The 24,403-nt window shown below is 38.3% G+C and overlaps 1 protein-coding gene and 1 long non-coding RNA gene across 2 annotated transcripts; one reads left to right on the plus strand and one right to left on the minus strand.

Annotated features, from left to right (window-relative positions):
* Positions 1–14,873: 14,873 nt before the first annotated feature.
* LOC115683211 (uncharacterized) lies at positions 14,874–17,075 on the plus strand. Its single transcript, XM_030607666.2, has one exon. It carries the CDS (start codon positions 14,995–14,997, stop codon positions 16,957–16,959), a length of 1,965 nt encoding a protein of 654 aa, XP_030463526.1. The 5' UTR covers positions 14,874–14,994; the 3' UTR covers positions 16,960–17,075.
* Positions 17,076–17,483: 408 nt separating this feature from the next.
* On the minus strand, positions 17,484–18,345 carry LOC130135350 (uncharacterized). The gene is made up of 2 exons (XR_008814766.1): positions 17,626–18,345; positions 17,484–17,515 (listed from the first exon to the last, which is right to left on the minus strand). It is a non-coding gene; the product is annotated as an uncharacterized LOC130135350 (long non-coding RNA).
* Between the last annotated feature and the right edge of the window lie 6,058 nt (positions 18,346–24,403).

Below are 24,403 nucleotides of genomic sequence, written 5' to 3' on the forward strand. Positions count from 1 at the left end.
CAGATTTAGTCATAAACGCGTCTTTTGTGCGAATATTAGCGCACTTAGCCTTTGCATTGGATGATCAATTTAGTCATTAATCCTCGTTTATTATTTTATTTATTAAATTTCCTAAATTTATTATTATAAAATAACGATTTAAACCTTTTGAAACAGTGTAACCGTTCGCAATGCCAGTTGCGGTTATTTTTTATTAATTAATTTCGAAATTTGTTATTTAGCCTAACGGTTACCAGCGTTCTTACAATCTTTGGAAGAATTAGTATCCCTTTAGACATAACTACTTCAATTTGGAAGGTTATGTCTTTTCGGAATAACTCCTTCAATGTTGAAAGGTTGTATTTATTCAAAAGTTATTTTTCAGAATTTATAAAATTCGGATTAATAAAAAATGATTAAAAAATAATAATAATTAAAAAATATTATTCTTTTATTTTATTATTATTTTATTCCGATTGAACTTTTCCTGCTTTTTTCCACTGCACACCCACACAAGCACAGACAGGGAGAATCTGGATAGCAGTGCTTTATGAAGACACAAAGTGGAGAAAGGTTTAAAGATGTGAATTGGATATCCAAGAGCATATGCTAAGGGCCTTCAAATGGCATATCTTGTTCTCTACCTTGCTTTATAAACCGACCTCCTTCAAGAGCCAAATTCATCATATGCACAAAGCGATTTCAAATTTCAGGTGGTGAGTGCATTGCGAGAGAGGAAAGTGGTATTGAGTTCGAGGTCATATAGAAGCTAAATTAGTCAAAGGGCATCTCTCGCTTGGCATGTATGAAGTGGGTGATCCAAATGCTATCATTCTAAGTCATCACCAATCACATGCCAAAGGAGAGCTACCCTGTGACTGCTTCAGCTTAATTAGCTTTTGTCTAACATAACTGCACATATTTTGCAAGGGTCTCTCTTGGTGGCAGCAATTCTTGTCTTCATAAGAAGGTGCATTTGATAATCCCCCCTCTTTTTTTCTTTCTAATTTTGCGTTTAGTAATTATTATATCATGCTCCATACACAATTTACATTGGATGCAAAAGTGTTCCATGAAACCTTAATAGTACGGGTCATGTTTTCGGGAGTGAATAAGTAATGCCAACTTTGGCTGTCGGGTCGGTTTTTTCTCTAAATCTAAACGTTTGTTTCAATGTCTTTTCTGGCCTAAATAGAAACATGGCCCAGATAAAACCATAGCAGAGAATTCGGTTTGGGTTGGGGAATGCCAAATTGGCATTGCCAAGAGCTTCCTTGTATACATTCATTTTAGAAAAAAATTGTTGAATCTTAAGGCTGTGTTCGTTTGCGGAAAAATATTTTTCCGGAAAATATTTTCCGCGTTTTCCGGTGTTCGGGGGCGGAAAATGTTTTCCGTGGGAAAACATTTTCCTTCCCCACCCCCAAATCCTTCATTGTTTTGAGGAAAATGATTTCCTCTTTTCACAAAGAGGAAATCATTTTCCCCCAAATTGAAGGCAAAATTGCCTATGGGAGGGAAAATAATATTGGTCGTCGAACACCGGAAAATTATGTTCCGAGAAAATATTTTCCAGGAAAATGACTTCCGGGAAAATATTTTCCAAAAGGAGAATATTTTCCGCCAAACGAACGGAGCCTTATGTTGAAATGGAAATTCACTTGGAAGTTGGATGTGTTCAGTTAGAAATTCACTTATATATTTTTGGGAAAATTCCAATTAAGGACCTCAAGTGGGACCTTTTTCTCAAAAGAGGACCCCAAGTGGACTTAAAAATTTGTTGAATCTTATGTTGAAGTGGAAATTCACTTGGAAGTTGGATGTGTTCAGTTAGAAATTCCCTTATATATTTTTGGCTCTCTCCTTTACTGAAAGTGTGTAAAATTAGAATGTTTCTCCCCCTTTTTTTAGGTGGAAAAAATGTTTTGCTCGTTTACAATGCAAAGGAAATGACAAGAAAGTGTCATTTCTCGATTGTTAAGTCATATGTTATAAATAAGTGGTTGGTCCATTTCGTAACTACTTAAACTTTTGGGAAAAAAGGGTCATCTAACATCGATTATTATTTTAGGGTCGCGTTTTTTCCACTCCCATTGTGGCTAAAACACTTCTTGTGACAATGTTATGACAATATTAACCTCTGTGGGTCACGTCTTTTTCTTAAGCATTCTTCAATTGCTTTTCTTCTTTCTCTTTTCTCGTTGTGCCACTTTCCTTCTTTGTTTTCTCTCTTTCTAAAACAACCCCTCTCATGCCAATATTAGACGAGTTTTTGATGCAGTGAGCTATGCAAGTGGAATTGAGTCCAATTCCTTCTTTCTCCGTGCATTCTTTGGATTCAGACTTGAAATTTTGAGATCACAGTTTGAGTTTAATCGTTACTGAGAGAAAGTGAGGCTCAGTCATTAAAATTTTCTTTGCATCTCATACCTCTCTTTTCTGCACTCGGTTTCTTTGTTCGTTAAACTTGAAAGTTGGACATGGCATGACGAAATCTTTAGTTTCAGCGAATTTCTGATAGAATTTCTCTACTGCATTTTAACTTGTTACGTAATTGGATTGCTTCTTGTTGTTTTTCTCAATAAACACTTACTATTTGCTATTGCAATATGCTTTTTTGGGTGCACGACATCAGTTGAGATGTATGTGTGAGTCTCATAATTTACCCCCTTTGTTCAAATTCAACCATGAGATGTAGATTATTTACCTGTAATTACTTCCATCACCGGAATACAAAAAAAACAAGTCCATCACCAACACAAGCAACTCACAGAGTTGAAGCCCGGATTTGCAGAAACCTCCTCCTCACCCAACTAGTCCTCTTCCATCTCCATTTCCTCAACTCAAAGCTCAACTATAAAAACCCATCTCATATCTCTTCACTCTATAACCCCGTTCCATCCATTTCGCTCTTTGTTTTATTTGTTGTCCCATTTCGCATTAAACTTTTCGATTGATTGATCACGAAGACAAGAAAAACCCCAATAAAGATTCAAACCCAAGAGCTGAGGTCCTCACTGAAATCCTCATCAAGCTCATTGGCAATGTCCGCTTCTCTATCTTCATCTTCTTGGTCGTCACGATCATTGGCGATTCACCATCACCTACTAGCCTCCAGATCTATGGCTCGAATTTGCCTCTACTCTCACTATATTGTTTACGCAAACCGAAAATGCTACCTTCAAGAACGACAATCGCATCCTCAAGATCGGCGAGGATTTGCCTCTTTTCGCCCCCGCGGTCTCTCCTACTTCTACGCCGGTCACCGAATCTGCCCATGCTCTCTATAAGTTTTTTTACAGATATTACCAAGGCTTGAACCATAAGATCAAAATTAAAAGGAACAAAGAGAATTGAAGGAGGAGGAGGAAAACGGAACCCATAAAAAAAGACGGAGGAAAACAAGCAAGACACCACAAGCAAACAAAAAGAGATACTTGAAAAAAAGATGGGACCTACAAAGATTAATATTGTCAAAACATTGTGATAGAAAGTGTTTTAGCCATAATGGGAGTGGAAAAAGCGCGACTCTTATTTTAATATGGTCAAAGTTGCATCTAGATTCAAAGGGACTTTCTTTTTGACAAAAGAAAAAAGAGAAGCAAGAAGAAAGGTGATGGAGTCACATCTATATTAATAATTGTGGGAAAATTACCCAAAAAGTCATAAACTTATTGCAATTATGTTAATTCAGTCTTAAACCTTCTAATTTGGTCAATTTACCCTAAACATTTTGACAATTTACCAATTTAGTCCATCCGATCAATTTTGGCCAGAAATCGCCGACATTGATGCCAGTCGTCTGACGTGACGCCACTACCACTGACTTAGACAGTTTTTTTAAAATTTTATGAATTTTTTTATTAGTATTTTTATTTTTTTCTCTTTTTTTCTTTTTTCTCTTTTGTTTTTTCATTGTGGACCCTCGCCAATTGGGCAAGACGAGGCTAGGGCGAGGCACGACCTCACCAGCGACTGGGCTAGCGAGGCTCGCCCTCATTGGATCTTGAGAGGGTTGTGCCTCGCCTAGCCATTGATGAGGGTTAAACCCTCGCGGCCTTTGGCGAGGCCGACCTTGCTCAGCAACAGTGAGATTAAGCCTTGCTGGCCACAATGAAAAAACTAGAAAATAAAAAGGAAAAAAAGAGAAAATTATAAAAATTCATAAATGGTTAAAATTTAAAAGAAATTGTCCACATCAACGCCAATGATGCCACATAGAATGGTTGGCATCCACGTCTACGATTTCAGGCTAAAATTTACCAGATGGATTATATTGGCAAATTGTTAAAAGGTTTAGGACTAAATTGGCTAAATTGAAAGATTTAGGCGATTGAATTGATACAATAGCAATATGTTTATGACTTTTTAAATAATTTCCCCTGCTAATTGTGAAGAAGCCGCTTATAGAGCAAATTTAGAAAAGCTTAGGTCTTCTACACGACTCGTCATCTGATGGTGTTTGCATATGTCGCATAGCTTTTTTAATTGAGAAAAAGGTGGGAGGGGGCGATGCATAAACTCATAGCTCTAGCAAGGCAGCATGAGACGAAACATAGGTGTTTTGATATGTTCGGTTCAAAGCTGTAAAAGATTATCTTCCCCTATTATAAGTGCAACTCATATTATGAAAATCACATAAAATCTTACTGAAAGGTGGAAAAATATGACCCCAAATGATTGGACGGACCATCCCATTTTGTAGTTGGATTATATATTTAAAGTGGACTCCATGTTCGGTCCAAATCGATCTATGGAAATATAATTAAATCTCAAATGAACCCCCCATTACATGATAATTTCGGGCACCAAATTCAATCTATGCCATCGTTTTAGCGGAAAAAAAATTGTAGGCTTTTGTTCAAGTGACAAGTTCATTTTCTTCGTCTTTTGAAATTTGCGGTACAATTTCATTTGCTTTGGTTCAAATGATATTTTGACCCATTGATGTACCGAACAAAATGTACAATTTCATTGGCAGTCATTAGAACAAGTGATTGAATAATAAAATAAATAAATAAATCGGATATCGAATTTACATGGTTCGATCGACATGACCTACGTCCATAAGGAGAACAGTATAGAATTTCACTATAGATCAAATTATACAATAGGGCACCCAAACACTTTTAGTGTTTCCTAACGCACAGTTACATTCAATAACTCACACGATGGGGGAAATCATCAAAAAAGTCATAAACCTATTATACGGATTCCAATTCAGTCCTAAACTTATTAATTTGACCATTTGCATTCTAAACCTTTTAACAATTTGTTAATATAATCCTTCCGACCAATTTTGACTGAAAATCGCAGACATAAACTCCAGTCGTCCTACGTGGCATGGTTAGCGCTGAGGTAGATAATTTTTTTACTTTTCTTTTCAATTTTTCTCAATTTTTTTAATGAATTTTCTTTCTTTTCTTTCCTTTTTTTTTCCTTCTTCCTCCATCGATCACCGAGTCTTGGCGATGGTTGGCGACCGGCCACAAGCGAGGTTCACCCTCGCCTCGTTGGATCTAGCAAAGGCAAGCCTCACTGGATATAATAAATGAAAATGCAATCGCATTTCTATGTGAAACTACATTAGGATACTCGGTGAGTTTTACAAATAACCTAGAGCCATTAAAACTTGTTTCCCAACACAGAAGCAGAAGGACCCAGAAAAGCAAATCCATCACTCACTAAACCTCAGGATTCGGTGAGGGTACCTCACCAGCTATTGCCTATGGCCGGCCACCAGAGGAGGAAGAAGAAAAAAAAGAAAAATGAAAAAAATTTATCCACGTCATCGTCAACCGTGTCACATAAGATAACCAGTGTCCACACCGGTGAGTTTCGGCCAAAATTGGCCGGAATGATTATGTTGGCAAATTTTCAAAAGGTTTAGGACGAAATTTGCTAAATTGAAAGATTTATACTAAATTGTCATCCATTCAATAGATTTAGGACTTTTTTGGCAATTTTCCCTACACAATATTTAGCCTCCACAATTCCTTACAAAATAATCTCTCAATTTCACAAAGCAGTTGCAAAAAATCTTCGAGATGTAATTCGCGAACACAAGCTTTTCTTGGATACTCTTCATGAAGAAAACCCACTTCTTATATTGAAAAGAATTGGATCCAAAATAGGAAATCTCAAATTAGAAAGCCTAGTTAAACTGGGAAATCATTCAAATAGGAAATCTACTTGTATTAGGAAAGTTTTTTTTTTCGGGCTCAAACTCAAGATTTATTTTCAACATCACGAAGAAGTTAGGGATGAAAAATTTGTAAATCATAGTGAGTCTAGCTACTCTGGTGAGATGATCAAGGATCAAGCACCTATATCGAGATTAAGAGATTTATGAGAAATCGTCTCTTTTTTATAATCTTAGATTCAGTAAAGTGGATTGCGATCGAGATTAAGAGATTTATGAGAAATCGTCTCTTTTTTATAATCTTAGATTCAGTAAAGTGGATTGCGAAAATAACACTGGTGGATGGTACATGCCACTGAGCTAAAAAATGGACCGATCCTCTGTACATTGGTCTCGTGAAATCAATGTAAATTGTCATTTTGGGCACATTTGATATTGAAAGACAACCGGAAACATTCTTTTGTTAGTTTGCTTGACTCGGCTGATCAGATTATAGCATGAGATTGACAACTTGCTGAAGAGTCATGAATTAACTTAGCTCAATTTGTCATTTGACAATTTTTTTTCTAGATTTTGATATGGAACTTCCACTTGATTCTTTTCTTCATAGGATTTAATAGTAGTATTTAGAAAACGGACAAACTTATGAACTTAATAGTAGTATTTAGAAAACGGACAAACTTATGAACACTCTTGGTTTGGTGTCTCTTATTGATGAAATGAAAACTAACCAATAAAAATAGCGTCGACTCATATGCTATAAATACATTGTTGGCCCGTTGCCCAACGGTCTAAATTCTTGAAAAACACAGTTTGTCTGACACGACTTCAGAGCATACAGCAGGGGTTCGAAGTCTGACATTCCCTCTTAATTTTCTTGTACCTGTTATTCTATGTATCTTTCTATTCCGCCGATTGTCTTATCGATGTGGTTCTAGCCACAACGCTAAGTCGTATGCTATAAATATATTGGACTCAGAGAATACCTTTATGTGATTTTATGCTTGTGTGAGGTCACCTCCACACTTATTAATGACCTATATATGTTCATATATGTTTGAAGAGCAGCTGCTTTTTTCCACTTCACACCCAAACAAGAGAGAGAGAGAGAGAGAGAGAGAGAGAGAGAGAGAGAGAGAGAGAATCTGGATAGCTTTGCTTTATGAAGACACGAAGTGGAGGAAGGTATAAAGATGTGAATTGGATATCCAAGAGCATATGCTAAGGGCCTTCAAATTGGCAAATCTTGCTCTCTACCTTGCTTTATAAACCGACCTCCTTCAAGAGCCAAATTCATCATGCACTAAGCGATTTCAAATTTCAGGTGGTGAGCAGCACATTGCGAGAGGAAAGTGGCACTGTGTTTGAGGTCGTATAGAAGCTAAATTAGTGATAGGGCATCTCTCGCTTGGCATGTATGAAATGGGTGATAAAAAATGTATCACTCTCGTCACAATCACATGCCAAAGGAGAGTTACCCATTGACTGCTTCAGCTTAATTACCATTTTTCAAGGGTCTCTGCTCCAATTTTTAGATTCTAGATCTCTCTTGGTGGCAGCAATTCTTGTCTCCATAAGAAGGTGCATTTGATAAATTCCCCCTTTTTTATAGTCTTGTTTTTACTAAACTATTGTTCATGGTTCATAGGCAATTGATATTGGATGCAACAATTTTCAAACCTTAATAGTAGGGGTCATGTTTTCCGAAGAGAATAAGTAATGCCAATTTTAGGTGTGAAGGGATCGGGTTGGGTTCTTTTTTTTTCCCCGAAACCCAAATAGTTTGGTTTGATGTCTTTTCTGACCTAAATAGAATCACGACCCAGAAAGCCCTAAGTTCGCATTAAAAAGAAGATCGTTGGTGACTTATGAACTCGGACCCTGAATCTGATTGCCAACAGCTTCCTTGAATACATGCATTTTAGGAAAATTTTGTTGCATCTTAAGTAGAAATGAAAATTCACTTGCAAGTTGGACGTGTTCAATTAGAAATTCACTTATATATTTTCGGCTCTCTCCTTTATAGAAAGTGTGTGAAATTAGAATGTTTCGCCCCTTTATTAGGTGGGAAATAAAGTTTGCCCGTTTGTAATGCAAAATAAATATCAAGGCAGTGTTATTTTGCGACTTTTAGGTCATATGTTATCAATATGTCAATGGTCGTTGTTTTTTAAGTTTTTAGCTATTTAGATTTAACAAGAAAAAGTGCATTAAAAAGGATGTTGGTGATTATAACCGAATTGGTTGCCAGTCGGGTTGGGAATATGAGTCATTTGAGGCATTTTCCCTATAAACCGGGAACCGCCCACTAAGGACTGGTTCCTAAAAATTGGAATCGAGAACCGCCTGTTGGTTCCATGGATCCATCGGAAAACTGGATCGCCGGTCCGATCCGGTTCCCTAGTTGGTCTATGGAACCGGTCCCACTAGCCAAGGATGGAGACGGAAAGATGGAGACGGAGACGGAGATGGAGAGTCTTAGTATTTTGTGAGGGGGAAGGAAAATATTTTCCCACGGAAAACGTTTCCGCCCCGAACAAAGGAAAACCCGGAAAATATTTTCCGGAGAATATTTTCCGCCAAACGAACGGAGCCTTAAGTAGAAATGACAATTCACTTGCAAGTTAGACGTGTTCAATTAGAAATTCACTTATATATTTTCGGCTCTCTCCTTTACAGAAAGTGTGTGAAATTAGAATGTTTCGCCCTTTTATTTAGGTGGGAAATAAAGTTTGCCCATTTGTAATGTAAAATAAATATCAAGGCAGTGTTATTTTGCGACTTTTAGGTCATATATTGATATTTCTTTTTTAAATAAAAATTAAATAATTCTATTATATTTATTTATTTATTATTATATTACTTGGTCCTCGGTCCGAATAGGAGGCGGACTGGTTCCACACCTAGAACCTGGAACGAATCAGGAACCGGGATCGGAAGCTTAGGGATTTATGATATTTCTTATTTTTAAAAATAAAAATTAAATAAATATATTATATTTATTATTATATTATGGTCCTGTCGAGGAGGCGGGCGAGCGATTCCACATTTGGAACCTGGAAACGAGAACCGGATTGGTATCCATCGGTTCCCAAAAATTTGATTTCGAGTGGTCCCGAGCGGTTTCCGATTCTTTTGCACACCCCTAATTATAACGTACTTGAAAGATTGCCATGGGAAAACATGACTCCTCATTCACAATTTTAGTATGAATTTCTGAATAATTGGATTTGACTCAATGAGCAAGTGGTTAAAAAAAAATGAGCAAGTGGTTTGAAAGCATGGGCAGTCAATAGAATTTTATTATGGTCAAAGTCGAATCTGCATTCAAAGTAACTTTTCTTTTGTGCAAAAGAAAAGAAGAGGAAAGCTAGAAGAAAGGTGATTATTATTTAAATTACAGGGCGTGCTCGCTCGTGTCAATTGATGTGACAACTGTACAAGAAATAAAATATTCTCTTGATCAAAAGGGCAGGACTGATTCTTCGAAAGACGATGACTTCAAACGAAGGCGAAATATCATCTTCAACTTACTTGCTCTAGGTATTAGATCAGAGTTTCATCCTTAATTATCAAAATCTAGTCATATTACAAAATTTTATAATCCCGAGTTTGTGTTTTTTATAGCTTTTTATATTGATAATTGTGAAAAAGCTGCACATAAGAGCAAATTTAGAAAACCGTAGGTCTTCTACACGATGACGAAAGCACCAAAAAAATGTATAAATTACATGGCCTTGATTTTTTCTATTGAAAAAAAGGTTTATACCACGAAAAATCCAAAATTAGTATACCTGTAACAAATTTACCCTCCGTTAGTTTCTGTTAAATTTTATCGTCAAATTGCTGAGTTGGATGACATGTGGTAGTTGACGGACATATCAGTTTGGAGTTTTACCCCTCTGTTTGTCATGGGTTTACCAATTCGTGATTTTCCGTGGTATCAAATCAATTTAACGGAGAGTAAATTTGTCACAGGTGTACCGGTTTGGGATTTTTGGTAGTTAAAAAATTAGTTTTGAGCTAAATTTATCACAAATGTACTAGTTTGAGACTTTTTGTGGTATTAACCCCCGAAGAAATGGTGGGAAAGGGCGACGCATTAACCCCATGGCTTTAGCAAGGCAACACCAGACAGAGACGAGGCAGAGAGGTTTCGATTTGTTAGATCCAAAGCTCGAAAAAAAAATATCTCCCTCTTCCTATATGGTGTTTATCTTATGATATTTTCGTATCAAGAAATGATATTTTTCTCCTCGTGAAAATAAAGGGATATTGTCATTTACCATGCTTGCAAGCATGGTCTCTCCAAAAAACGACCACAATGGTGAACCAAGAACACACGAAATACTTGTTTGAATTATTTGTACGTGCAAATCATACTATGAAAATCACACAAAATCTGACGAAAATGTGGAAAAATACGAACCCCACTCCATAAACGGTGTGATGGGCCATACCACTTTCTTTTGGAATGTCTATTTAACAATCGTGCATTCACGCGATAGTTTCGGGCATCATATTCAAGCTACCCAATGATTTTGGGCGGAAAAAAAAAATGTTGCCTTTTGTTCATTTTCTTAGTCTTTTGAAATTTGCCCTAGACTTTCATTTGCTTTGCTTCAAGATGACATTTTGACTCATTTGCCGTACCCAACAGAGTATATCTAGAATCGAATCATGATGGCTCCACTCATTTCTGCCAAAAGCTAGCGATTCCTCCGCGTTCTTTCCTCTCTCTCTCTCTCTCTCTCTCTCTTTTTTGGCTCCTTCGTCTTTCGGTCTCCGCGAATCGCGATGCAAATCAAGAGAAAATTGTCCAAAAAGTCCTAGATCTATTGCACTTTTGCATATTCAGTCCTAAACATATTCAATTTTGTTAAGTGGGTCTATCCGGCTAATTTTAATCAGGAATCGCTACGTGGACGCCGGTAGTGTCACGTAGGTCCACATAAGACAGCCGGCGCTGACGTGAAATTTTTCTTATAATTTTTTTTTCTTTTTCTTTCTTTGTTTTCCTTTTTTCTTTTTACCAAGTCCAGCAAGAGCGATCCTCGCCCGACCATTGGGCAAAGGTCGGCGACCCTCGTTGGCCACTAGGCGACACCCTCGCCTAGATCTAACAAGGGCTATGAAGCCCTCACCAGTCGCGAGCGACAGTTGGTCGGCCCAAGCCTATGACTAGTGATGGTTAGCAACCCTCGCTGGCAACCCTAAAATAATAATAATAATAATAATAATAAAGTAAAAAGAAGAAGAAAAATATAACAAAAATTTAAAAAGAAATCAGAAATTTTAAAAAAAAATTATTAATATTGTCTACATCAGTAATTTTCAGCTAAAATTAATCGGATTGACTCAATTGGCAAAATGTGAAAAATTTTAGAATTCAATTGATAAAATTGAAAGGTTTAGAATTGCATCGATAAAAATGGGATAAATTTATAACTTTTTAAATAATTTTTCTTCAAATCAATAAAACACCTGTCCCGGATATACGTATCGCGTCGAAACCCTAACGACACGTTTCGAGGAGTAGAGATCGGGATCGATCGGGGAGTGCCTACTCAAGGCAGCTACAATGATTGAATTTTGCAAGACCCCTCGTGACGCCCCGGGGGACCCCCCAACGATCAATTCCCCAGTCGGTCCTTCCTTGTTTGGCTCTGGTCCATGCCCTAGCTGCACGTCCCCCCAGTCTAGCTGATATGATGGTACGCAGTGGCACCCATGTCTGGCATCAATTGAATGTCGAAATTTATTTCTGTTCACCTTGACTTGGGTAAAACCAAGCGTGAGGATGGGAACAGGAACGGGTCCGATGCAATAATTTCATTAACGGAACGGAACGATGCGCCGACGCTCCTCGATAGAAGTTTGATCTTGTGGGATCGATGAGAGCCGTCCGTTCCGGTTCAACCCCATGTCTCGTTTTGTTCTTACGCGATTTTTGTATCATTTCATGGGTTGAAAATTTACGAACCTAACGTGAGAATTCATGCCGCTAAGGACGTTAAAGGACGTGGACGCCAACCGTACTCTGTGACAGAATTGGTGCTAACATAGGTAACTTTTGTGAATTTTGTATAAAAATAAAATTTTTATTATTTTCTGAATTTTTCTTTTCCTTTTTTTTTTCTATGTTTTTTTTTTTCATTGAGCCTGCGAAGGTCACCGTGCGAAGGCCACGCCCAGATGAGGGGAGGGCCTCCTAGCCTGTTGTCGGCAGTGCTACGATGGCCCCCGGTGTGGCCATCACGGCCTGTCAACCACGAGCGAGGTGGCCCTTGCCCAGATCTGGCAAGGGCCTTCCCGCCCTCATCCAAACTGGGTGCCGACGAGGGTCACGGCACAATAAAAAAAAAAAAAAAAAGAAAAAATTCAAAAATTGTTCACGTTAGCGTCGGTTATGTCACATAGGACGTTGAGTGTCCACATCAGCGATTTTTGGTCAAAATTGAAAAAGGTTTACACTAACTTGGTCAAACCGAAAGATTTAAGACTATATTGACACAAATATAATATATTTATGACTTTTTCGGTAATTTTTCTCCCGTACTCAATTATCATTGGTTACATAAGTTTCTAACCCTCTAATGCCGGGGACGGCGGAGGACAATTGGGAGTCCCCTACCTTGGGCTGGACGCTAAAGGGGGATTGCAAATGTCCCTTCTACTAATCATGACATTATAACATAATTAGAGCTTGGGATTGCATTGATTAATCAAAGTCCTGGCGTTGCTGGCTTCATACTAATTCTGCTTACGCAGTCAAAACGCGCACGCCGGTGAGAAGATCCCTCTTCTTCCTTTCTACATATTAAAGATTATCACCATGCTTTGTTACTAAAGAAGACGATCAAAGTGAATACAAAAATGCAGCACAACTCATTGCCGAAGCTACGCTGTTTTTTCCAGGGTGTGGACAACCAATAACCTCAAAAGAGTCGCCATGATCTTATGTACTAAGGACATATGTTTCACGCCAAATGCTAGAACTGCTGTCCAAGAATCACGACAACATTCCAAATACTTTTAAATCTATTATACGGAGGCCAAATTCAATTATAAACCTTTTAATTATGTCAATTTAGTCTTAAACCTTTTGACGATTTGTCAATTTCGTCCTAAACTTTTCATTTGTGCAAATATAGTCCTAAACCTTTTGACGATTTGTCAATATAGTCCTTCCGGTGAAATATCTAAATAATAGATTTAGGATAAAATTGGTAAATCTTCAAAAGGTTTATGACTAAATTGAGACAATTGAAAGGTTTGGGACTAAATTTGCAAGTTGTCAAAAAGGTTTAGAACTAAACTGGCCGCCGTACAATAGGTTTAGGACTTTTAGAACAATTATCCCCAAGAATCAAGCACCCATGATTTCATCACTGATTAACTGTTGCTAATCATGTGATCTGAGCATGCTTTAATTATTCTTAGATTCTTAATGCATTAGGGTCGTATCGTTTAGTAATTTCCGCGGCCTTAACTTATGGGTTTTTATAAATCTCTATGTGGGTTCGTAGCATTAAGGTTTTGGCTCCACTTCTCATCATGAAAAGCAAAACCAAATCTGCTTTTTAAGTAGCTTACATGCCAAGGATGTATGGTAGCCGGAAAGCACGGGGCAAAAGGGGCTCCAAAAGAGGCCTTTTGACAACCAATGCGTCGGCTTCGCTTGCATCTCCATGAAACGCCGGAATGATCGGACATCGTCAACAAAAACCGACCCTGTTGTAATTATATCATCACCCCCATGAGACATTTTCAGACTTTTCCTGCGCAATTCCAATTAAAACTTGGCGAAAGTTTGGCCTCATCCGCAAGAGAAAACAGAGATGTGGGGGTCGAAAGCAAGGCTCGTTTTCCTAATCCCGGAAGACCCAAGAAAGAAAGGGATGGATTAGTAAATTGGCGCCATCGATCATATCAGAAGCATAGTAAAACTGGCTGTTTCTTTTGGACAAGGTCGATGACGCCGGGCAGCATACAGCTCGCTTTGTCGTCCACTCATGTTTGTCCCCTTCCAATTTCACTCCCGCTGCCTTTTGAAAAAGTAAGTTGTTGGAACAAAACAAAGTTAGGAAAAGGGGAAAAGCAAAAGCAAAAGAGGAAAGGCCTCAATAACCATGACAGTGTTTTGGCTCCCCAATGATCTTTCTGACTTTTTTTTTTACAGGTGATCTCAATCCTAATGTCGTAGATCAAACATAGAGTTGAGCATTACTCAGCTAAATACTCGTTTTGTTTGGAAAACATAATTTGCATCGATCAGTGATTCGAGGAAATTATCTAGGACATACAACTTGCTCCGTCTCCGTGTATGAGCGAGATTGCACACAGTTACAATAACATGTTGTCAAACTCGTGCCATCTCGATAATAACATGACCCGGCACGGGGTCACAGATCGCGTGCGCGTAATTGCGTATCATTGTATAAGGAACAGCGATTGACTTGGTTTACTATAACGAGTCTACATCATCATTAAATTCTAAATTTTTTAATCCATGGGAAGCATGGCCACCCACTTGATGCGCCTTAGACTAAAACCAAGGCCCAGTGATGTATCCACCATACCTGCTGGGACATGAACGGGAGACCCCCCATCATCCCTGGTGAATGTATACCAAGGACAAGGTCAAACAAGTACACAGGTTAGACTTTTTCAATGTGTTCACATCAGGCCCCAAAAGCTATCAGGCAACCCTGTCCATACCACCCCACTACAAACAAAAGGAGGTCGTGGCAGATTTTCAGGCCAATCAGATTTCGTTATATACCCATCAATGCTGATTCAACAAAGCAAACAAATCTTGATCTGAAACCAATGAGAGAGAGAGAGAGTGCCGCATTGAGGTCCCTTTTGAGATGAAATCTGCAACAAAGTTTAGTATGCAGACCTCTGGCAATGGCACGGGGGAGGTGAAACAGGTCTGCCTCGACGGGTGCTGCCCGACGCCGCTGCTCGGACTACCTGAGCAGCGGAGCTCCGCGGTTCCCAAGCCGAGGAGCGCCTTCTCGGCTTGTCGGCGCAATTTCGCGACCACCACTTCGTCCTCTATCTTTCCGAATGCTCAATTCACAAACCACGAGTCACTCCCATCCCTGAAAGAGTCGTTCACCGAGTTCACCAGGGTCTATCCTCAATACACCGGGACCGTTCAGGTGGACGAGCTCCGATCCCGGGAATACTATCACCTATCTGCTTCCAATCACACCTGCCTTGATTATATAGGCGTAGGCCTCTTCTCTCATTCCCAATTGCAGAACCCGGAATCCTCAAGATCCCCACAAGCCGGTTCGTCCTCATCTCCACCCCAAAAACCAGATTTCCCCTTCTTTAGCTTATCTTACAAGACAGGGAGCCTCAAGACACGGCTGCTTCTGGGCGGCGAGGAGTCCCAGTTGGAATCATCCATGAAGAAAAGGATCATGGGTTTTCTCAACGTCTCCCAGAGTGATTACTGCATGGTCTTCACTGCGAACAGAACGTCGGCTTTCAAGCTCCTGGCAGAGTCGTACCCCTTTCCATCCAGCCGTAAGCTTCTGACAGTCTATGACTACGAGAGCGAGGCGGTGGAAGCAATGGTAAATGGCTCTGCCAAGAGAGGAGCCAAAGTAATGTCGGCTGAGTTCTCGTGGCCGAGGCTCAGGATCCAATCGACCAAGTTGAGGAAGACGATTGTTAGAAAGAAGAAGAAGAAAGACAAGAGAGGGCTTTTTGTCTTTCCCGTCCATTCGAGAGTGACGGGAGCTAGATATCCTTATCTGTGGATGAGCATGGCGCAGGAGAATGGGTGGCATGTTCTGCTTGATGCTTGTGCTCTGGGACCAAAGGACATGGACAGCTTGGGTCTGTCTTTGTTTAAGCCAGATTTCATCATCTGTTCATTCTATAAGATATTTAGCGAGAACCCATCAGGATTCGGATGCCTTTTCGTCAAGAAATCCACCCTTCCGAGCCTTGAAACATCGCTCGCTATGGGAGTTGTCAGTCTTGTTCCGGCTGAGAATTCGCTGAAACCGCCGGATGAGTCCTCTGGTACCGACACAGAACTTGATCAGACATACTCTAATTCAAACTCTTTCTCAGGTCCCATACCTGTTGAGACGCATTGTGGACCATCTGATTCTGAGCAACTGGGAACCTCTTTCCCCCAAGCTGTTGAACTACCGCCCATCAAAAGTAGAGAACCAGCAACTTCTGAGATTGTTTTATCAGAGAAGACTGATGACAAAGCCCCACAAAATGTTGGCAATAACAGCAGCAACGGAAACTCGGAGCTCCAATGTGCGGGTTTGGATCATGTGGATTCACTAGGAATGACATTGATCAGCAACAGAGCAAGGTACCTGATCAATTGGCTTGTGAACGCCATGTTGAAACTCGAGCATCCCAACACAGAAGGTGTTCGCCTGGTCAGAATATACGGACCGAAGATCAAGTTCGATCGTGGACCGGCTTTGGCATTCAATGTGTTTGATTGGAAAGGGGAAAAAGTCGAGCCTGTTCTTGTGCAGAAGCTTGCCGACAGAAGCAGCATTTCGCTTAGCTATGGATTCTTGCGCCACATCTGCTTCTTGGATAAACACAATGAAGAAAAATTGAAAGTTTTAGAGAAAAGAGGGACTGGAGCAAATGTGGCTGTGTCGAACAAGAAGGACAAAGCCAACCAGGGCGTAAGAGTGGTCACCTTAGCTCTTAGTTTTCTATCCGATTTTGAGGACGTGTACAAGTTATGGGCATTTGTTTCTCAGTTTCTGGATGCAGATTTTGTGGAGAAGGAAAGATGGAGATACACTGCTCTGAACCAGAAGACTATCGAAGTTTAGCCTCTGAAAAGCCATTTATTTATTTTCTCAATGTAATGGATTGATTTCTACAACTGTGAGTCTGTACGGGAAGTCAAGACCGAGCACATTTCCAATACAAACTCACCTTCTTCTCATACCTTGTTCCAGTCGCTGCATCCAACTTGTTTCGTTGTCTCATTTACGAACTGATCAATCAAACTGAGCGAGAAACATGCACAGCTAACATGATGACGATACCAGTATTCCTGCTTCTATGTTCTTGGCAGGAATTGACAGTTCGAAAGTCAAAGCCGTAGTTTATTGTGGCCACGACTTGTTACTCTTACTCTTAATATCAAAGCAGTTCGTTTGATCTTTTTTCTCGCTCGGGCCAAGTTCACATGTTTCATTGGGCAGCAACAAATCTCAGATTATTATTGTCACGTGAAGAAGCTAGTAATTCAAATTGTATAAGGAGGATAAAAGCTCAGCGTCGAAAGAGGAGATACATACTTGACGGGGTGACTCATAAATAGAAGCCTCAGCGCCATCATGACAACATATACTCGGGATTCGTGGTAGTTATTTAAGAAATCTGAGAGTAATAATAGCAAATGCAAAGAAAGATCAGATCAGAGAAGAGCAGTGACAAGGACACATACGCGAGGAAGAATCGGCGAAACAACAGAAATAGCTTGCCTGCACCTTGGGCTTCACATTTGAATCCCACGGCAGTCGATTCTAATAAAGAAACATCTCTCTCGAGCATATCTACAAACAGCTTGCGTGCATTCCAACAACATCATTGGACACCTCTTCATGGCTGGCTAAGCCCAAAAAAAAAAATATGTTCATCCATCACCTCTATAATTTTCTTCGGCATAGACGCATCTAGACATAAGAATCATCAACATCTGAACTATTCTGGGTTCAAAATTGTCACGTTGCAAATTGAGGGTATTCACCAGACTGGTTATTCATCCCAAACAATGAAGTCTTAAAACTTTTTTCCATCTGACAAAAGCTAAGCTTACATGTGAACTCATGAGTGATGACATGTTTACTATGGGATACCTCAAAAGTAAGGGATTGGAGGGACAGATATCTTAAGAAAAAACAGAAAGAAAATCTATGTATAAGCTTCTGACTTTCCCCTTTTTCTGTTCGTTTTTCTTGAAAGAATTCTATGGACAAGCTTGGATGAGGAAGAGAACAGGCCCCTCTGCCTGGTCACTGGTCAGGGAGTGAATTTTGGTGGGTCTTCACCAAGATCCGTGGCCAGCTTGTGAGCTACCATACTAGAGCGATTCTATAAAGCATGATACTGCAGACCATAAATAATTGCATCTCTTAAAACAAGAGCATTTGCCTTGGATGAGTAAATCCCATGCCAAGAAAAGTACCTTGGTGTCCTCGTAGATAACCAAAAAAAGGGATTTCGTGCATCAAATGAATCCGTGACAATCACACGTGGGGAAACAAATTAATAGTGGTTCAGAGTACTTTCAAATGCGAAACTTGTCGGGATGCACTAGATTGATGGAAATGACAAGCGTCCCGTTTGAATGATTCAAATCGAGTTAGATTATTTATTATGCAAAATGTTGTTTGTAAGGGAAAATTACTTAATCGGTTCTAAGTCTATTGTGCGGATGTCAATTCTAAACTTTTCAATTTTGCCGATTTAATTTTAAATCTTTGTATGGAATTCCAACATAGTCCTTTCGACCGATTGTTGCTGGAAATGGTTGATATGGCAGTTCAGTCGTTGCCGGCCATCCTATGTGGCACATTACCACGTCAATGATTTCCGGTGAAAATTGATCGGAATGACTAGATTGGAATTCGAGCAGAGGTTTAGGATTAAATTGATAAAATTGGAAAGTTTATGACTGAGTTGACTTCCGTTCAATAGATTCAAGACTAATTAGACAATCTCCCCTCATTTGTAACGAGTAGTTCTTTTTTCAAACATTTGAATCAACCTTCCATAAATCCAAAAGATGACTTGTCTCAATATTACCTGTCAAAAATGACGGCAACAAACGCATCGTAATCTTCAATCAATCCGGGATATTTACATTATGCCAATGCACGATTTAGCTTTGCTTCTTTCATTATTTAACCAGTGTTTAAATTAGACAAACACATACATACTTTTGTCTCAGTATTAAACTACCAACCCTCGCGCGCCCGCTTTGCTGGGTGTAGACAGCTCACAAACGTTTGAGCTTTCAAAAAGCACTCCATTTGTCATTCAGACTTGAAGTTGCTGGTTTGCTAAAGGAGGAAAGATCTGCACTGCCTCAAGCTGACAAAGACAACTCGCAAATGTTATTTGTTTGCCTGTTTGTCCAAGAAACTCGATTAGCATTAGCAGTTGTGGAAGTTTGATTGCATCTTCGTTTTGAAGACATGCCTCTTGTATTGATTTGTAGGGGGGAGTGGCTCTCGAGCTAGTGTTGATGTTTGCCCTACGAAATGAACTTAGTTATTGAAAAGATAATGTGAGATAGTCTAGTGGGTAGAGATTGTTGTGATGGAGGAAGATGATGAGTAGGGCATGTTGGCTATATGCATAAGGTGCGCGTTTTGGCTTAATATATTAGTACAGATGACGTTATTGACGTGCGACTTAACCTAGTGTCCGCATTACATTAGCTTCACCATTCTCGTCTTTTGTAAACTTTTCAACTGATATCGTGATTTGCCCATCGAAATATTTCACGTAACTAAAATCATAGGAATGGGGACTTGGGAAAAATGAGAAGAATGTCATCGGCAATTAGAAAGCTAGGAGAGAAGCTTGCTGGAGCTTCTAATACAAGTCAGAGGGAAAGAAGATCAGAAATAAGGAGAAGGTCTCTGTCTCTAAATTAGACTTAAAAAATTATTGATCGTCGCGCTTTTGTGCATTTTGATCACATGATTTAGAAAAAGCTCACTCTATTTTCACACTCTAAATGGCTATAATACACCTTATCTTATTGGGTTGACGAAAATAACCTTAAAAGAACTGATTGATCAAAGTTATTGGGTGGAATGGTGAAAGTTGTTATTTATTGAAAATACAAAAGTCGCATATTATTATAACTATACAAGATTGTCCGTATCAGTCAAAATTGTTGTTTTACTCCACCGTCTTCTGTTTTATTTATTTTCGTTTTTAGACAAACTTCATTTCCTCCCTTATACTTACTAACATGCTTAAGCTAAACTTTATCAGTATTCTTTGTTAATTAACATATCTCAAATCCAAATTGTAATCATATAGAGTTCACAACTTGAACCAAAGAATTTTATTCAAAAAAGAATTTGAATCACATAATTGTATGTAACAACCGAGTTGCTAGAGATTGAATTTTGGAGAGACATTATAAATAAATGTTCTAGACATCATCGATTTCTTAATATTCTTTTCAAATAGAATTCCGTGTAAGAGATTTTTTTTATATGGGCTACATTAGTTAAGATTGTAATTTATTGTTTTACGGGATTAGTTGGGATCAATCTAATAAGGTAAGATGTAAATATTCTTAAATAGTCTAATACGGGACTGGTTAGTGTGAGCCAAGTAAGGCCCGACCCGTGATGAGAGAGTCTGGCTTAAAACTCTATAAATATTGCTCAAGTCCCTCATCTAAACACAACACACAAATTATCTCACATAAGAAGCAAACGCTAACTGTGAAAGGCAAACTTATTGAGCCGGTGGATCGTCACTATTCCGCATACAAAAAGATGGATTCCAAATCAGGTGAGCAAATCTATTTTACTTTATATGTTTTATAAATTCTAGCTATGAAGATTTTGGAGTGCCGTATTCGCGGTCATAATTCCAATCATAAAGTATAGTAAAATATTCGAATCTTAGAGGATACTAATAAAAGAAAGTAAAGAATCTGTAAACTTCTCCGATTTAAACACAAAAGAAGAAGATATAATTAAGGAAATGTGGATAAAAATCATGAAATTGATTGATCCACGTTAAAAGTACGTTTTTCCCCTTTCATCAATCTTAACAGTAATGAGTTCTCGTTGAGGGCTATTTTGGACAATTTGAGTTTTAAGGTGTGTCTAAAGTTATTTGTGTAGTGCAAATAGCGTGAGCATTTAGAAAATTAGTTAATTTTTTGGGTTAATATCACGAAAAACTCCAAACCGATACACTTGTGACAAATTTATCCAAAACTAATTTTTTAACCACAAAAAATCACAAACTGGTACACCTGTGATAATTTTACTCTCTGTCAGTTTTCATTAAATTTTTATCGTCAAATTTCTAAGTTGAATGACACGTGGCAGCTAATGGGTGTACCAGTTTGGGGTTTTACTCTCCGTTTATAACAGGTGTACCGGTTTATGATTTTTTGTGGTATTAATCCAATTTAACGGAGGGTAAATTTCTCACAAATATACCAATTTGAGATTTTTTGTGGTAAAAAAATTAGTTTAAGGTAAATTTATTACAGGTGTACCGGTTTGAAATTTTTCGTGGTATTAACCCTAATTTTTTACATTTTACACACGTGGAGTTCAAGAGGTCAATTATTTTGGAAAAGGTAGTTAGAGGTTAATGTTAAGTTTGAGGGGTGGCCATTTTATTCAAGAGATCATCCTCAATATAAGGTAACTATCAAGACGTGGAGGAATTGACATATCAACCTTCAAATCTCGTCGTTTCTCGAATTATTTCACATTCTCTTGTACGCATACACTAGGGAAGAAGATGAAGGGGAGATAAAAAGGAAAAAACCACCAAAAATTCTAAATTATGCCACTTGTGATAAATTTTTCTTGAACTTTTTTTTGTGACATGAAAAACCTCAAACTATGCCATCTGTGATAAATTTACCCTGAACTTCTTTTTGTGATACAAAAAACCCTAAACTATGCCACCTGTGACACATTTACCCCACATACTTTGCCCCATGGGCATTTTCGTCTTTTTTCTTTTTCTATTTTTTTTCCTTTTTTTTCTTTTCTTCTCGGGCGAGGGCAGCCCTCGCCCGACTCAGGCGATGGCTGCCCTTGCCGGAGAAGAAAAGAAAAAAAGAAAAAGGAAAAAGACAAAAATGCTTATGGGTCAAAGTATTGTAGGGTAAATGTGTCACAAGTGGTATAGTTTGAGGTTTTTCGTGTAAAAAAAAAAAGTTCAGGGTAAATTTGTCACAAATGACATAGTTTGAGGTTTTTCGTGTCACAAAAAAAATTCAGGGTAAATTTGTCACAAGTGGCATAGTTTGGGGTTTTTGGTGGTATTTTCCCGAGATAAAACTCACTTTTGACTGAATAATATAGAAGACAGATATGGTTTTTTGTCACCTGAAAAAATAAACTAAAACATCAGAATTTTTGTGAAAAAGAAGATTGAATGGCGTCAATTGCTCCTATTCATATTCTCTACATTAGTTACAGGCTTGAGGTGAATGTAATTGTAGTAAACCTGTACGGACACTTATCGGCAAAAAAGTCATAGTAAAAGCAAAGAAGGATAAAAGAAAGGTAGAGTCACCAAAAATTGAAAGAGATAATTACATAAATGGTCCTTGTATTTCGCCCAATGTGTATTCTCGTTCATGAACTTCAATCTTGTTTAATGTGATCCCTAAAGTTTTGCTCAATGTACAATGTGGTCTCTAAATTTTTAATTTGTTTAATTTATCTCATTCAAGTTCAGAGACAAACATTGAATATTTTCATATACTTTAGGGACCATATTGAACATATACCAAAAGTTCATAATCACATTGAACAAATTAAAAGTTAGGGGACAACATTACACGTTGAGCTAAAGTTAAATGATAATTTGTATCATTTTCCCAAATTGGATTTGGTCATGAAAGAATAGCAAGTGAACCCTCATTCCAAATCAATCATAATCACCACATTGAAAACATGGCACAATCAAGCAAGTATTCATCTTTCTAGCTCAAAGCTTGGATTCAAATTACCATGTTACTGCCTTGTTTTAGGACATTTCCTGTGAGCACAAACCATATTTGTGTGTTTCCGATAATTATCTTACGCGATGAATCGGGAGGCCACTACACTCATTGGGAATTAATTACGTGATCAAAGAGTGACAACACTCTATTATTAGCAAAAAAAATATAAGCGTTTGATAATTTTTATTATTAAACTTTTGAGTGCACCATGAGTAATTATAATCTTCAAGGCGTTCAAATGTATTCTTATTACAATCAGCCAATTAGTTGCCCTAGTATTGACTCCAATACTTTTGGTTGAAAGAAAAATTTTATTCATTGTTCAAAAGCATAAATGAGAAGTACATAGACTTTTATAACAAGGCAAATCGAAGAAGAGCAAAGCAGAATACAACAAAACAAATCCAAATCTGGAAAACAAGGAGGATTAACATAGCACCAACAGAGTTAAGCACACACTTGTTCCATAAAACCGGATCTGTCAAGTAAAATAATTGGCGGTCGATCACTGGATCTCGTACTATCATTAGTGATGAGCACACGCTGGAAATTCTTTCTCTAATAACTATGGCGGTGCCTGCTTAGATTCGGCTTCCTTTATACTATCATCGTACGAAGACAACCAAAACGGGTTGAAAAAACACATATCTAACTTTTGGAAAAGCAAATCTTCGTAGTTCAGCGAGACCCCATAACTCCTACAATCATCATTCAAACCGGAGGTAAAGCATCTGTACATAGACATAGCACGAGGGTTTCGAATCCCAAAAAACATTATTAAACTCCTATATCTAAATGGGGAGAGAAAAACTTCTAGATCCAAAACTAAATCAAGAGAATTTAAACTTTCAGATCTAGAATTAGACTGAGAGAACAGAGCTTCTAGATATCGGGAGAGGAAAAAAACACATGAAAAGAAAAAAAAACTCCAACAAAATCAATGGTAGGGAAGGGTGAGACTAGCTTAAACCTTCCACCATTGCTGAAGCTTGAAGAAGACAATGGAGAGATAAGAGAAAGGGAGAGAAACAATTTAATCAGCGAGAAAGGTCTCTAACTAATGAATGAAGTAATTGTATTCATGCATGCATAAAGAGGTATAACTTGAGATTAGAGACGAAGAGAAAGAAACAAGTGAATTGGTGTTAAATTATCTCTTAACCTCTATATTGAGTGCTGGAAAACCCTAATAGATTTCATTTTATGGAATTATATTATCAATATTAACAAGCAAAAATCACTACTTGATAAGCTTGCGAGTCGAGGTAGGCTAAAGTGGTGTTCTTTGCGATCTACATTGCGGATGATAGGGATCATCTCTTCTTTAAATGCAACTTCCCCTTCCTTGCTGTCCAAACTCTTTTGGTGTGCTACGCACATCGCCAATGCCAGTTATCAGATAAATATTGGGTAATAAAGTCCAGACTATATTGAGAATGGTGGTAAGTCTACCAAAGCAAAAAATCCAAATCGGTTCATGAGTAGCTTTCTGAAATAGCCTGGTAGTTATGTCCAAAAAAAAAAAATGAAATAGC

Source organism: Syzygium oleosum, unplaced genomic scaffold (assembly GCF_021117445.2).
Source record: "Syzygium oleosum isolate NSW1041296 unplaced genomic scaffold, Sole_v2.1 Sole_v2.31, whole genome shotgun sequence".
NCBI classification, from domain to species: Eukaryota; Viridiplantae; Streptophyta; class Magnoliopsida; order Myrtales; family Myrtaceae; genus Syzygium; species Syzygium oleosum.

Coding starts and splice junctions, on each gene's coding strand:
- LOC115683211 (XM_030607666.2), top strand. CDS start 14,995: ATGAAATCTGCAACAAAGTTTAGTATGCAGACCTCTGGCAATGGCACG.